Raw genomic sequence first — 14,104 nt, forward strand, 5'->3', positions numbered from 1 at the left:
AAACACGTTTGAATTTATTTAATTACTTGGATTTAGCAGGTGCCCGTTTTAATGAGTTAATGAGGTCATGTTTGACTGCGGGATTTCATTTACTGTTGAACGCTTCCCCCCCCCCAAGATGTTATAGGAAAAAGACTAACCCACATGCGGCGAGCAACAAATGTTGAATATTTATCTTCCCGAAATCGAGCAAATTAAATAGACAGGCGAGCTTCGTTGTTAACTGTGAGATATTACGATTTATATGTGATATAAAAAGTTTTTAAAAGTTGTGAAGCGAGCTACCGCTTCTCTGAAAAAAGCCGTTTATAGACACACAGAAAAAGCGAACACACATACATACATTTTCGCTTTTGACTATATACATATGCATTATATACTGTACTGTATTTTGTAACTAATTTTTTATGCCGTATCCTGGGGTTCTACTGTAAATATGATTATAGTTATATGTATATTTTATATTTAAATCAGTTTTTTTTAACTCAACAGGGTTAAATTATATTTATTTGTGAGGAAAACATGTTAAAGTTAAAACAACAAAAATATTATTGACCTTGTGTATGCTTTCACGATTCTATATACTCTGAAAAAGTGAAAAGAAAAAAGATGTCTTTGCTACATTTTCTAGGTACTGCAGAGAATTTGAAAGTATGTGAAATTCTCAGGAAATATTGGACGCATGTAGAACTGAATATTGAAGAAATTGGTCTAGATCTTTTCAGGTATGTATATACTTATATGTTCTCTGATAATTTATTTTACATTTGAATAGACATCCACGCCTTTTATTACCTCCTCCTGTTCTTAGACATATTTCACACACACAAACACGGATATGGTAAAATGCTTAAATTTAGTATGTGGGGGGAAAGAAATTTAAGAGAAATTAAATTCCTCTGCCCCAAACAAAATAATAACAATAAAAAAAGAAAGAAAGAAAACACAATGACACATCCTTCTTGTTTAAAATGTGCCGCATTTATTTTTCAACAAAATAACAAGATGAACAAGCAAAGTCCGATCGATAAGAGTTCTTGTGAAACTGTTATGTTACGAAGCGTATGGTGACAAGCAAAAAGAATAGACAACACAGGATTAAGATTTGAACGAACTCAACAATTTATTTTCTAATAAATAACACAGAATAATAACGAGCTGTCCTTGGGGTGAAGATGGCAGATTGTTGTTAGTTGTTGTTATTGTGGTTATAAGGCACGACGAAACCTTCGTTTGTAATAGTAGTAGCAGCAGTGCTGGTCTGGTTATAATCGTGTGTCAATAGCGATAGTTGTTGTTGTTAGAAGGCGCGACGAAGCCTTCGTTGGTAATGGTAGTAGCAGCAGTGCTGGTTATAATCGTGTGTCAATAGCGATAGTTGTTGTTGTTAGAAGGCGCGACGAAGCCTTCGTTGGTAATGGTAGTAGCAGCAGTGCTGGTTATAATCGTGTGTCAATAGCGATAGTTGTTGTTGATAGAAGGCGCGACGTAGCCTTCGTTGGTAATGGTAGTAGCAGCAGTGCTGGTTATAATCGTGTGTCAATAGCGATAGTTGTTGTTGTTAGAAGGCGCGACGAAGCCTTCGTTGGTAATGGTAGTAGCAGCAGTGCTGGTTATAATCGTGTGTCAATAGCGATAGTTGTTGTTGTTAGAAGGCGCGACGAAGCCTTCGTTGGTAATGGTAGTAGCAGCAGTGCTGGTTATAATCGTGTGTCAATAGCGATAGTTGTTGTTGTTAGAAGGCGCGACGAAGCCTTCGTTGGTAATGGTAGTAGCAGCAGTGCTGGTTATAATCGTGTGTCAATAGCGATAGTTGTTGTTGTTAGAAGGCGCGACGAAGCCTTCGTTGGTAATGGTAGTAGCAGCAGTGCTGGTTATAATCGTGTGTCAATAGCGATAGTTGTTGTTGTTAGAAGGCGCGACGAAGCCTTCGTTGGTAATGGTAGTAGCAGCAGTGCTGGTTATAATCGTGTGTCAATAGCGATAGTTGTTGTTGTTAGAAGGCGCAACGAAGCCTTCGTTGGTAATGGTAGTAGCAGCAGTGCTGGTTATAATCGTGTGTCAATAGCGATAGTTGTTGTTGTTAGAAGGCGCGCCGAAGCCTTCGTTGTAGTAGTAGTAGCATTGGTCGCGACAGCCGTAGCGTTGTGGTGATGGCGAGGCTGGTGGTCCTTCTGCTGTCTTTTCCTTGGCTTCGCTAAATATAGCAAGCACGCGGACGTAGTTGTAGACAAACGGTTAGTGATGAAGAAATTGCCTCCATGTCGAGAAAACTGTGTTTCTTTTGGGTTGTTGTTTTCGCTACGGTGTGTAAGGCATCTAAGCGTTTTGCCCGTAATTTTGTGGAGGTAACCATGATCATGTGCCTCGACTTTGGTGCCATGGTAGCGATCGTAGCGTGAATCCCTACGTAGTCAGTTTCTCCCCAAAGCGGTCAGGAATCATGAAACTTGAGTGGTGGTCGTCACGGTGACACGTGGCAGACAGTATGACGGCGTCCCCAAGTCAAAACGAGATCTAAATCATAACATCATAACAGCTCCCCCAGATCTCATTTTGGCTTGAATTGTCCAGTGCGGTCATAGTTGCATGTGTGAATGGAATCAACCCATGATGAAATCCTTAAACCGTTTAGGAAGCTGGCCTCGTGTTGACCGATTCCGAATCAGGTCCGATCTGTATCCGGACGGTAGTCGAGGGGTTTCTACGTATATGGGGTCCTGCAACGCTCTGTGTGCCCCTGCCTTGGGTGGAAGCGTTGTCTCTTCGGTAGATTGACGAGTTGGGTAGGGTAGAGGAGGTAGATTGGGGGACAAATGTTTTGGACGTGGTATTAATCGGCGGACATGTGCCCGGTGAACCCATTCACTCTGGCCATCATCATTTTTTATCTGGATCACCATGCTGTTGGTCTTGGCACCTTCGAAGGTACCGATCCAGGGTAGGTGAGATGCGTGAGCAATAGCTGATTGAGGCCGGTGGATTAGTACCTTGTCACCGACTTGTATTGGTTCCTTATTCATGTCCTTGTCTAAATTTGGGTCTTGGGCGTGGTCAGCTTCATTGTTGGCCAGCGCGACGTGTCGATGAACTTGTCTTAACAGGGCATTGACCTGCATGCCGTAAGCCGTGGGGCTGGGGTTTGTGATACTGTTGTCGGGTAATCTTGGCAAACCAATGTTGGGCTGCCGACCAGTGATTATATAGTGTGGTGACGCTCCAGTGGCACTGTTGATGGTAGCATTCATTGATGAGATGACGGATTCGAGGACGTCGGTCCACTCACAGTCTCTATCTTCGCACAGCATGTATATGGCGTTTTTCATCGTGCGATGCTGTCGTTCAATGTTACCCGAGCTTTGTGGTCGCCAGGCACAATGTAATTCCTGCGTGATTGATGTGAGTTGGCAAAAGATCCTGTATACCTCCCCCGTGAAGTGGGTTCCGCGATCGGATGAAACAATGCGTGGTATTTCCCGGTGTCGAAGGAAGAAACTGTAAATTCCACGGGCAGCATCGATCGCACGATCTCTGGAACACGGCACAGCCGTAAGGTGTCTACTGAAACTGTCCAGCATGGTTAGGATGTAGCGTTTCCCCTTTGAAATTGGCATCGTGACGAAATCAATGTAGATGATTTCGAACGGTCTTTCTCCACGTTTGCAGTGCCCGGTGGGCCAGACCTTACGTTTGCCATAGTTACCCTTCCGCTTGGCACATGTTTCGCAGGAGTTGACATACGTCCTGATGTCATGGTCCTTGCATTCCCACCAGTAGCCGGATAGATGTTCGCGCATGCGGGCGATACCTGAATGATTGATGCAGTCATGGGCCTGATGCAGGTACTTGGGACGGAGTTTGTATGGTACGACCAGTTTTGGGGAATGATTGTTGTCCCTAATCATCAAGACAGATGTGCCGGGCTCCAGGTAGAACTGGTGGATGTATTTGTTGAGTATGGGGGCCCGATGGTCATCGGGGTCGATGTTACAGTTTTTGCTGGAGTTATTCGTCTGGAGGGTTTTGATGATTCTCGACAGTGTGTTGTCTGTGCATTGCTCAGCAGCGATATTGATATGGTCACAATTGTATTTTGTGGGGATGGTCGATGAAGAGTGATAGGCAAAGAACGCATCCACAATATTCTTGTGGTGGCGGGTGTTCTGAGGTGTGTGTGCTTCGGGGATGAGCATTGATCCATCAATTTCGTCCATACACCAGGATGGGATGTAAATACGTAGGTCCGAACCCTGGATTCTGAATGTTTTGCCTGCAGGGTTGGCGTCAGCTGGTGTGTTATTTTTTCTTTGGCCATGACTTCTGCTGAGCATGTCGGCCCAGACATTGGATTCGCCCTCCACAAATTCCAGGACGAATTTATAGCATGCGATCTCTTCCTGCCATCTGCGGATTTTGGCATTGTTGAATACCCGCTGATCCAGATAGGTTAGTGATCTGTGGTCGGTGAAGATGACGAAGGGGCGGCTGTGTAGGAAGTAGTCGAATTTTGCTATGGCCCACTTTATTGCGTATGCCTCGCGTTCAGTTGTGGACCAGTTTTGTTCCGTGGTGTTAAATATGTGTGAAGCGACTGCTATGATCTTCTTCTTTCCCCTGTCATCTTCTTGCATTAGGATGGCCCCACATGCGGTGTCACTCGCATCAGTGGTGAGCGTGAAGAGTTGATCAAAATCAGGGAATGAAATGACAGGAGGCGAGGACAGTCGTTTCTTTATCTTCTTAAAGGCCTTGTCCGCCTGCTCAGTCCATGCAAATGGTTTGCCAGCCCTATTCAGTTCATGGATGGGGGTCATGATGCTGGAAAATGTGTCCGACCTGATTTGTTCCTGTACCCGTGTCTCCAGGAATTGCCGTATCCACACTAAACGACCTATGAGGCCTTGCAGTTCCTTTTTTGTTGTTGGAGGCTTCATTTCCATGATGGCGCGGACGTATTCGGGGTCGGCCTTGAAACCCTTGCTATTTACGATGCGACCGAGGAATTTTGCTTCGTTCGCGAGGAAGGTACATTTATCCGGATTCAATTTTAGTCCAAATTTACGTAGGGCGGTGAATAGTTGCTCCAGTGCCAGTATGTATCCTTCAAATGTTTTGGCGTGGACTAGGTTGTCGTCAATGTACGAGGATATGTTGGTGCGAGATGTAACAGTGGCCAAGGCTTCAGCTATGCAGCGGGAGAAGATTTGTCCGGCAGATGTGAGACCAAAGGCGAGTCGTGTGTATTGGTAGCATTTGCCCTTCCATGTGAATGCAGTTTTGTGTCGATCACGCTCGTCGATAGCGATCTGCCAATAGCCACTGCGAAGATCAAGGGATGCAAAATATTTATTTCCTTCGCCGATTCTGTGGAACAGGTGGTCAATCGTAGGTATGGGGTAGGGGTCGAGATCGACTAGGACCTTGTTGAGTGTTGCTTTGAAGTTGGCAACTACCCGGATTGCCCCGTTCTTCTTGCGAACGGCAAATACAGGGCTATTAAAACCCTTGGGGTCCTTGCATGGTTCGATGATCTCTCTGGCGGCCATGTGCATGATTTCAGCATCGACGTCAGCCTCGAGAGCCTGGGCGATTGGGTGTTGCTTCTGACAGCGGGATTGGCCATTGGTTGGTATTCGAACTGGTCTGATGAAGGTACCCTTTTCTCCCTTTTCGGTACCCATGATGTCGGCGAAGCGGATGATTAAGTCTGCTGTGGCCTCCAGTTCGTCGCGGTTTGGATGGTTGGGCAATGCCACACCCACATTACTCTGTAGCCAGTGTAGTTTTTCATTTAGTGTCTTGGGGCTGGGCTGTGTGAGTCTAGTGGAATGATCGATGGTGTGGGCTCCAAATGTGGTATCATCAGCTGGTATCTTCTGTGTAAGAGCTGGTAGTATTGCTGCCGTGTGAGTTATCGGAGTGGACGCGAGCGTGCGTCTGAATTCGATCGTTGATTTTTGGTGGTCGATTGTGTAGGAGTCTAGTGTGCTGTGACCAAGGATGCTTTGGCCGATCAGGATTGGAGATATAGCGGATGTTATCAGCATGTTGATCCCGTCGAACCTGGGTGAATCGTGGTTGCCGATGGCGATGCCACAATTAAGTTCGCCAAGGATATGGATGCTGCCGTTTATGCCTCTCACATGCACGTTGGATGGCGTTATTCGACGTCTGACCTCTTCAGGTATTCGAGACACTGGCATAATGCAAGTGGAGCAGCCTGAGTCCAACATAGATATGTCCGAGAACGTAGCTCCCTCGATCATGAAATGTGTGTTGACGAAAGGTGACTTCTGCGCCGAGTGTTGATGAAAGTTAAATATGTGATGGTGAGTCTGTTGGACCACGGGGTGAGCCATCACATCTCGCCTGGTCCGTATTGAAAATCCTCGGCCATGGTAGTGGGGAGAGTATCTTCCGGTGGCATATCCTTGTCGTCTGTTGCGATATATGCCTGGGCACGAGGTGGGTGCCGGTACCGACAGTTGCGTCCATGGAAGCATGCATAGCCTTTCATGTAGTTTTGGCAGATCTCAGCATCCTGATTGTGTTCATCATCCCTGCGCATCTGAAAATGGCCGCGAGTGCCAGTGGGTTTGGTGTTGCGCAGTGTTGTGGTATCTTTCCTTGCCTGTGGGCGGAGAGTTTGCCTGTTCACATTGTGTTCAGTTCGCCTGGTCCTTTGATCAGATCGTTGTGGCCTGTTTGCGTAGTACGCGATGGGACTATCATTGATTTCATCGTCCGTTTTGACACCACAGTCGATGTACCGCTGTACATCACTAGCTATCCCACCTGCCGTATAATGCTTATCCATTGTTTTGACGATGTGTGGGTATAAGCTCGGTGTCCAGGCTTTCACCTTCTCACTCATTAGCATTGCACCCATGAGAGAGAAGACAGTATCTGCAGGTATTTCCCGTGAGTGGTCCGACTTAAATTTTGCCTTTATGTGTACTGCAGCCTCTCTAATCGTGTTTTCCAGTCGGCCGGCGAAATCTGTCAATCTCTCCCCATCTCGACGCTGCAAATCCCAAGCCCGGCTGAGGTGCTGGAAGTTTGTCATTTGGCTGCCGTGGGTCGTTATGAGGTATGCTTTGAGTTGCTCGAAGGTAGATGTGTCGTGTTGGGAGTCCGTCATTTGCTGAAATATCCCTTCGTTCAGAAGCTGTTTGCAGATTCTGACAAACTCTTTTTCGATACTAGGGTGTGTACTGATTTCCGGCTTGACATGTATCATGTATGTTTTGTTTACATCCGTGATGAAGCGGTTAACATCGTTCCCGGGGTTGAACTTTTTTATGTCCTTTACCGAATCGTGTATGGCCTGTAATCTGATCATCAGATTGTAGTCGTTATTATCGGCTTTGGGCGTGTCGTTTAAGGTGGTCGATTTGAGGGTGGAGAGCATAATCTCTAGGTCCGCTTTTATTTCGAGGATAAGGGCCTCGTCTGGTCGTGATGTACTCGATTTTAGCTGGAGGAGTGCCGATTTCTGGTCTCTGATAAAACTGAGAAGTTCGTTACGGGTGCACCCTGAGTAGTCCATTCTACCTGTCGCACGCTTCTGACACCAGTTGTTATGTTACGAAGCGTATGGTGACAAGCAAAAAGAATAGACAACACAGGATTAAGATTTGAACGAACTCAACAATTTATTTTCTAATAAATAACACAGAATAATAACGAGCTGTCCTTGGGGTGAAGATGGCAGATTGTTGTTAGTTGTTGTTATTGTGGTTATAAGGCACGACGAAACCTTCGTTTGTAATAGTAGTAGCAGCAGTGCTGGTCTGGTTATAATCGTGTGTCAATAGCGATAGTTGTTGTTGTTAGAAGGCGCGACGAAGCCTTCGTTGGTAATGGTAGTAGCAGCAGTGCTGGTTATAATCGTGTGTCAATAGCGATAGTTGTTGTTGTTAGAAGGCGCGACGAAGCCTTCGTTGGTAATGGTAGTAGCAGCAGTGCTGGTTATAATCGTGTGTCAATAGCGATAGTTGTTGTTGATAGAAGGCGCGACGTAGCCTTCGTTGGTAATGGTAGTAGCAGCAGTGCTGGTTATAATCGTGTGTCAATAGCGATAGTTGTTGTTGTTAGAAGGCGCGACGAAGCCTTCGTTGGTAATGGTAGTAGCAGCAGTGCTGGTTATAATCGTGTGTCAATAGCGATAGTTGTTGTTGTTAGAAGGCGCGACGAAGCCTTCGTTGGTAATGGTAGTAGCAGCAGTGCTGGTTATAATCGTGTGTCAATAGCGATAGTTGTTGTTGTTAGAAGGCGCGACGAAGCCTTCGTTGGTAATGGTAGTAGCAGCAGTGCTGGTTATAATCGTGTGTCAATAGCGATAGTTGTTGTTGTTAGAAGGCGCAACGAAGCCTTCGTTGGTAATGGTAGTAGCAGCAGTGCTGGTTATAATCGTGTGTCAATAGCGATAGTTGTTGTTGTTAGAAGGCGCGCCGAAGCCTTCGTTGTAGTAGTAGTAGCATTGGTCGCGACAGCCGTAGCGTTGTGGTGATGGCGAGGCTGGTGGTCCTTCTGCTGTCTTTTCCTTGGCTTCGCTAAATATAGCAAGCACGCGGACGTAGTTGTAGACAAACGGTTAGTGATGAAGAAATTGCCTCCATGTCGAGAAAACTGTGTTTCTTTTGGGTTGTTGTTTTCGCTACGGTGTGTAAGGCATCTAAGCGTTTTGCCCGTAATTTTGTGGAGGTAACCATGATCATGTGCCTCGACTTTGGTGCCATGGTAGCGATCGTAGCGTGAATCCCTACGTAGTCAGTTTCTCCCCAAAGCGGTCAGGAATCATGAAACTTGAGTGGTGGTCGTCACGGTGACACGTGGCAGACAGTATGACGGCGTCCCCAAGTCAAAACGAGATCTAAATCATAACATCATAACAAAACCATTGAGGTTAGAATATTCAAATTAGGTGAAAATCCTTTGTGGAATAATTAAGATTAAAAGGTCATGTTAGATGAAAGTCCTTCATTAAAATAATAAGGTTGGAAGGTGAAAGTCTTTTGTGAAAATAATGTCCTTATTTCAAAGTTTTTTGTTTTAACTGGCGAAGTTCGCCTTATTCGAAAGTCCCATGAGGAAAGTAGTCCATTGTTAGTAATTCTTATAGAAAATGTACGGAATGGATGTGTGTGTGCATAAGTTTTTTTTTTTTGTTTGTTTTTTTTGGGGGGTGCCCGCATGGCGTGTGTAATTATGGTTTCGACAGATTTGAAAACGACGATGAAAACAAGAGACATGTTCTCGTGCCAAGTTGTAGCGGAAAGAGAGAGAGAGAGAGAGAGAGAGAGAGAGAGAGAGAGAGAGAGAGAGAGAGAGAGAGAAAGAATGTTTGCTGCATTTAAATACTTTTTTAATAGAATTCCAGCACAAGATTGCTGATGATGATATTTGGTTTGGGAAAGCGTTAAAAAACAATCTTCTAAAATTTCTCATTGGTCGATATTGTCACGTGGTATTGTCTTCAACTACATCCGCCAGAAATATGTCCATTTTGCTTTTGTTGTAATGAGAAAAGTATGTGGGCGTATTTGAAATTATGTCGTTGCTGGAAGAATTTATTTTTGTGCAAATGTGCGGGGAAATTAAAATCAATGAACCTTCGTTTATTATTTGCGAGTGTGTATGTGTGTGTGTGTGTGTGTGTGTGTGTGTGTGTGTGTGTGTGTGTGTGTGTGTGTGTGTGTGCGTGTGTGCGTGTGTGTGTGACAGCACAAGTACTAAGATTTTAAAATTGTGCAATAAATAACTAAATTATTAGATTATCAACTTAACATATAGAAACTAAAATAATTATAACCTAAATAGAAGTAATTTTAATTCTACTAATAGTTATCCCTATATATATAAAATGAACTCATTTTTCTCCTATGATTTTGACCTTAATAGGATTAAAAATCAAGACATTTCATGAAAATGTAATATGCACAAACTGCAGCACAATATCTGAGGTGTGTTATATGCATATTACCTCTCCACTTCCTCGATAATCGTAAATTCCTATATTTTTCTGCTGAGAGTTAACTACCACAATCGGTTAAAATTAATGGAAGTAGTAAAATCTTTTCTCTCTAATTAATTCCTCCTTCCCCCGCCACCACTTTCACCGTTTCCGGGATTGTTCACAAGGGACAGTTATGAAGGAACTCTGGTTTTGGTTTTCTTCACTTCGTAGTTGCTTAAAAAACTGGAATGGAATTTTAACATTCCTTTTCGTTCTATACTTTCTACTGGGTGAAACGCACCATGGACTTAACTGGAATGGAATTTTAATGTTTTTTTTTGTTCTATGTTTTCTACTGGGTAAAACGCACCATGGACTTAACTGGAATGGAATTTTAACGTTCCTTTTCGTTCTATGTTTTCTACTGGGTGAAACGCACCATGGACTTAACCGAATCGAAGGGTTATTTTATGCCATTTTTTTTCGTTTTATTTCGTTTTGTAGTTGCTTAAAAAACTGGAATGGAATTTTAACGTTCGTTTTCGTTCTATGCTTTCTACTGGGTGAAACGCATCATCGACTTAACCGAATTGAAGGGTTATTTATGCCATTTATTTCGCTTTTCGCTGCGATTTTTTGTTTTTGTTTTTTTTTCAAACACGTTCATAATTTTTTCCTTATTTTTGCTTTTTGTTTTTCCGATTTCTTCTTTAAAGAAGTTTTACGTTTGTTTGCTGTTTTTTTTTGGGGGGGGGTCCGATTTTTATAAGAAGTTTAACATCGTTTTTTTTATAATATTTAAACAGCATTATTACTTCGCTTATTCTTTAGTTCACCCCCCCCCTTACACACACCTCTCCAAACACCCAGGCAACGCCGGGTACCCCCGCTAGTGGATAATAAAATAACACTCAAGTAATTGAAATTACGAAGATTAGTATAGATTAAAATAAATTTAATCAAAATATAAAATTGAAGAAAACTAAGTGAAGAATTGAACTAAGATTGTTATAAAGAAGATAATGTAAAATAATAAGTTTAAATCAAACAAAAGGTGATTAATAAATATTAAAGTCTAAATATTGAAATAATAATGCATGGAATTTCGATAAATTGATAAATTGGTAAAAATTTACTTAATAGAACATAATGATAAGAATTGAAAAGATAAATTTAAATTATTGGCATAACCAGTATGGGATAAAAATAAATTTCAATTAATAATATTTAAATTAACCTATTAATAACCGTTCTTTCTTATGAAATAAAATGTTAAGCATAACTTAATCAGTACATCATAAAATGTAAACAAAGTGTGTACGAAACTATCGTAGATTGTAGGAGAAATAATAATATAAGTATAAACTAGAATTTGAAGGGGTGGATTAGTATTTGGAAATAAAACAATTAAACTAATAAATTGGGGAAGAAAAGTAATCAATAAAATAAAAAACATATAAAAGGTTAAATCAATATTAAAATAGGAAATAGGTTGTAATATCATTTAAAAAGTAGAATTATGAAAATGGGACGATTACTGAATACGAAGACTATCGAAAAATAAAAAATATAAGGATGGTGTGTAGGTAGATTCAACTGTTTGTTCTCTAAAAATAGAAATTGTGATTGTATTCATATATGTATAAATAGTGCATTTGGTCGTCTGAAGAGTAGCTGTTTTGGAATATTTTTTTTTTTGTAAAGCATAAGAAATTACACAATAAGATGTTCTCATTTTATTATTTTGTTATCTTGATTTTTGCATATATATATATATATATATATATATATATATTGTGTGTGTGTGAATTCGTTCCTATGAACTTCGAAATGGCTAGGCTGATTTTTTTTTTTTTAATTTCACTAAAATGTACTTTGTGTACCTGGGAATGTTCTTGGATAGGTTTTGTATTGGAATGCCTCCAATAATTATCGCAAATCGATAATCAAAAGAATCTGATACAAGAAGAAACAATCCAATGTTGACACCCTTATACAGCCTAAAATTGCAAGTGCATTTGAGAAGTTTTGTCACAGCACAAACAGAAGATCACAGCATATAAAATCAACAATAGGTTATTTGATAAAAACAAGGGCGCATTTGAAATGAATGTTTCTATTACAGAGCACAATTGAACTATGATGCTTGACTTTTGCAATTTAAACTTCAAGCCATTATATATAAAAACATAAAGTACCTTTCTAATAGAGTCGAATGTGGCTTTGTGATGGAGTTTGAATTCTTTGACCTGCGACAATCATCACTTCCTGTACTAATGATTGCGAAAGCATGCAACAGTAGAGCATTGTTTTTTAGGTATAAAATCTCTCTCTCTCTCTCTCTCTCTCTCTCTCTCTATATATATATATATATATATATATATATATATATATATATATATATATATATATACTAGCAGAAGTACCCGTCATTGACTGGGTTCAAAAGCAGCCTACAGAAAATGGACTGTGATTGATGAAAGTATGATAGGTTACGAAAAGGAGGGGGTTGTAAAGAGATAGGTTTTGATACTCAAAAATTTTACCCTATCATGGTAATCATGGTATATACGTTGTGAAACACGTGATTCCCATTCGCGTAGAAATCATGGTACATATGTTGTGGAACACGTGATTCTCATTCGCATGAAAATCATGGTATATACGTTGTGGGACACGTGATTCCCATTCGGGTGGAAATCATGGTATATACGTTGTGAAACACGTGATTCCCATTCGGGTGGAAATCATGGTATATACGTTGTGAAACACATGATTCCCATTTGCGTGGAAATCATGGTATATAAGTTGTGAAACACGTGATTCCCATTCGTGTGGAAATCATGGTATATACGTTGTGAAACACGTGATTCTTATTTTTGTGGAAATCATGGTAGGTATATAAGTTGTGAAACACGTGATTCCCATTCGGGTGGAAATCATGGTATATACGTTGTGAAACACATGATTCCCATTTGCGTGGAAATCATGGTATATAAGTTGTGAAACACGTGATTCCCATTCGTGTGGAAATCATGGTATATACGTTGTGAAACACGTGATTCTTATTTTTGTGGAAATCATGGTAGGTATATAAGTTGTGAAACACGTGATTCCCATTTGCGTGGAAATCATGGTATATACGTTGTGAAACACGTGATTCCCATTTGCGTGGAAATCATGGTATATACGTTGTGAAACACGTGATTCCCATTTGCGTGGAAATCATGGTATATAAGTTGTGAAACACGTGATTCCCATTCGGGTGGAAATCATGGTATATACGTTGTGGAACACGTGATTCTTATTTTTGTGGAAATCATGGTAGGTATATAAGTTGTGAAACACGTGATTCCCATTTGCGTGGAAATCATGGTATATACGTTGTGAAACACGTGATTCCCATTTGCGTGGAAATCATGGTATATACGTTGATAAACACGTGATTCCCATTTGCGTGGAAATCATGGTATATACGTTGTGAAACACGTGATTCCCATTTGCGTGGAAATCATGGTATATACGTTGTGAAACACGTGATTCCCATTTGAGTGGAAATCATGGTATATACGTTGTGAAACACGTGATTCTTATTTTTGTGGAAATCATGGTAGGTATATAAGTTGTGAAACACGTGATTCCCATTTGGGTGGAAATCATGGTATATACGTTGTGAAACACGTGATTCCCATTTGAGTGGAAATCATGGTATATACGTTGTGAAACACGTGATTCCCATTTGCGTGGAAATCATGGTATATACGTTGTGAAACACGTGATTCCCATTTGCGTGGAAATCATGGTATATACGTTGTGAAACACGTGATTCCCATTTGGGTGGAAATCATGGTAGGTATATAAGTTGTGAAACACGTGATTCCCATTTGAGTGGAAATCATGGTATATACGTTGTGGAACATGTGATTCTTATTTTTGTGGAAATCATGGTAGGTATATAAGTTGTGAAACACGTGATTCCCATTTGGGTGGAAATCATGGTATATACGTTGTGAAACACGTGATTCCCATTTGCGTGGAAATCATGGTATATACGTTGTGAAACACGTGATTCCCATTTGCGTAGAAATGATGGTATATAAGTTGTGAAACACGTGATTCCCATTCGTGTGGAAATCATGGTATATA

The 14,104-nt window shown here is 41.3% G+C and overlaps 1 protein-coding gene across 1 annotated transcript in view; it reads left to right on the top strand.

Annotated features, from left to right (window-relative positions):
- Nucleotides 1–14,104, top strand: part of LOC145269057 (androglobin-like) — a 245,402-nt gene that overhangs the window by 176,944 nt on the left and 54,354 nt on the right. The window contains exon 28 of the mRNA XM_080124658.1: nt 632–725. Coding sequence (XP_079980784.1) covers nt 632–725 — 94 coding nt within the window. The remainder of the gene's footprint in view (nt 1–631; nt 726–14,104) is intronic.

The sequence above is a fragment of the Euprymna scolopes genome, chromosome 45 (genome assembly GCF_053919585.1).
Source record: "Euprymna scolopes isolate OS-2025 chromosome 45, ASM5391958v1, whole genome shotgun sequence".
Lineage (NCBI taxonomy): Eukaryota > Metazoa > Mollusca > Cephalopoda > Sepiida > Sepiolidae > Euprymna > Euprymna scolopes.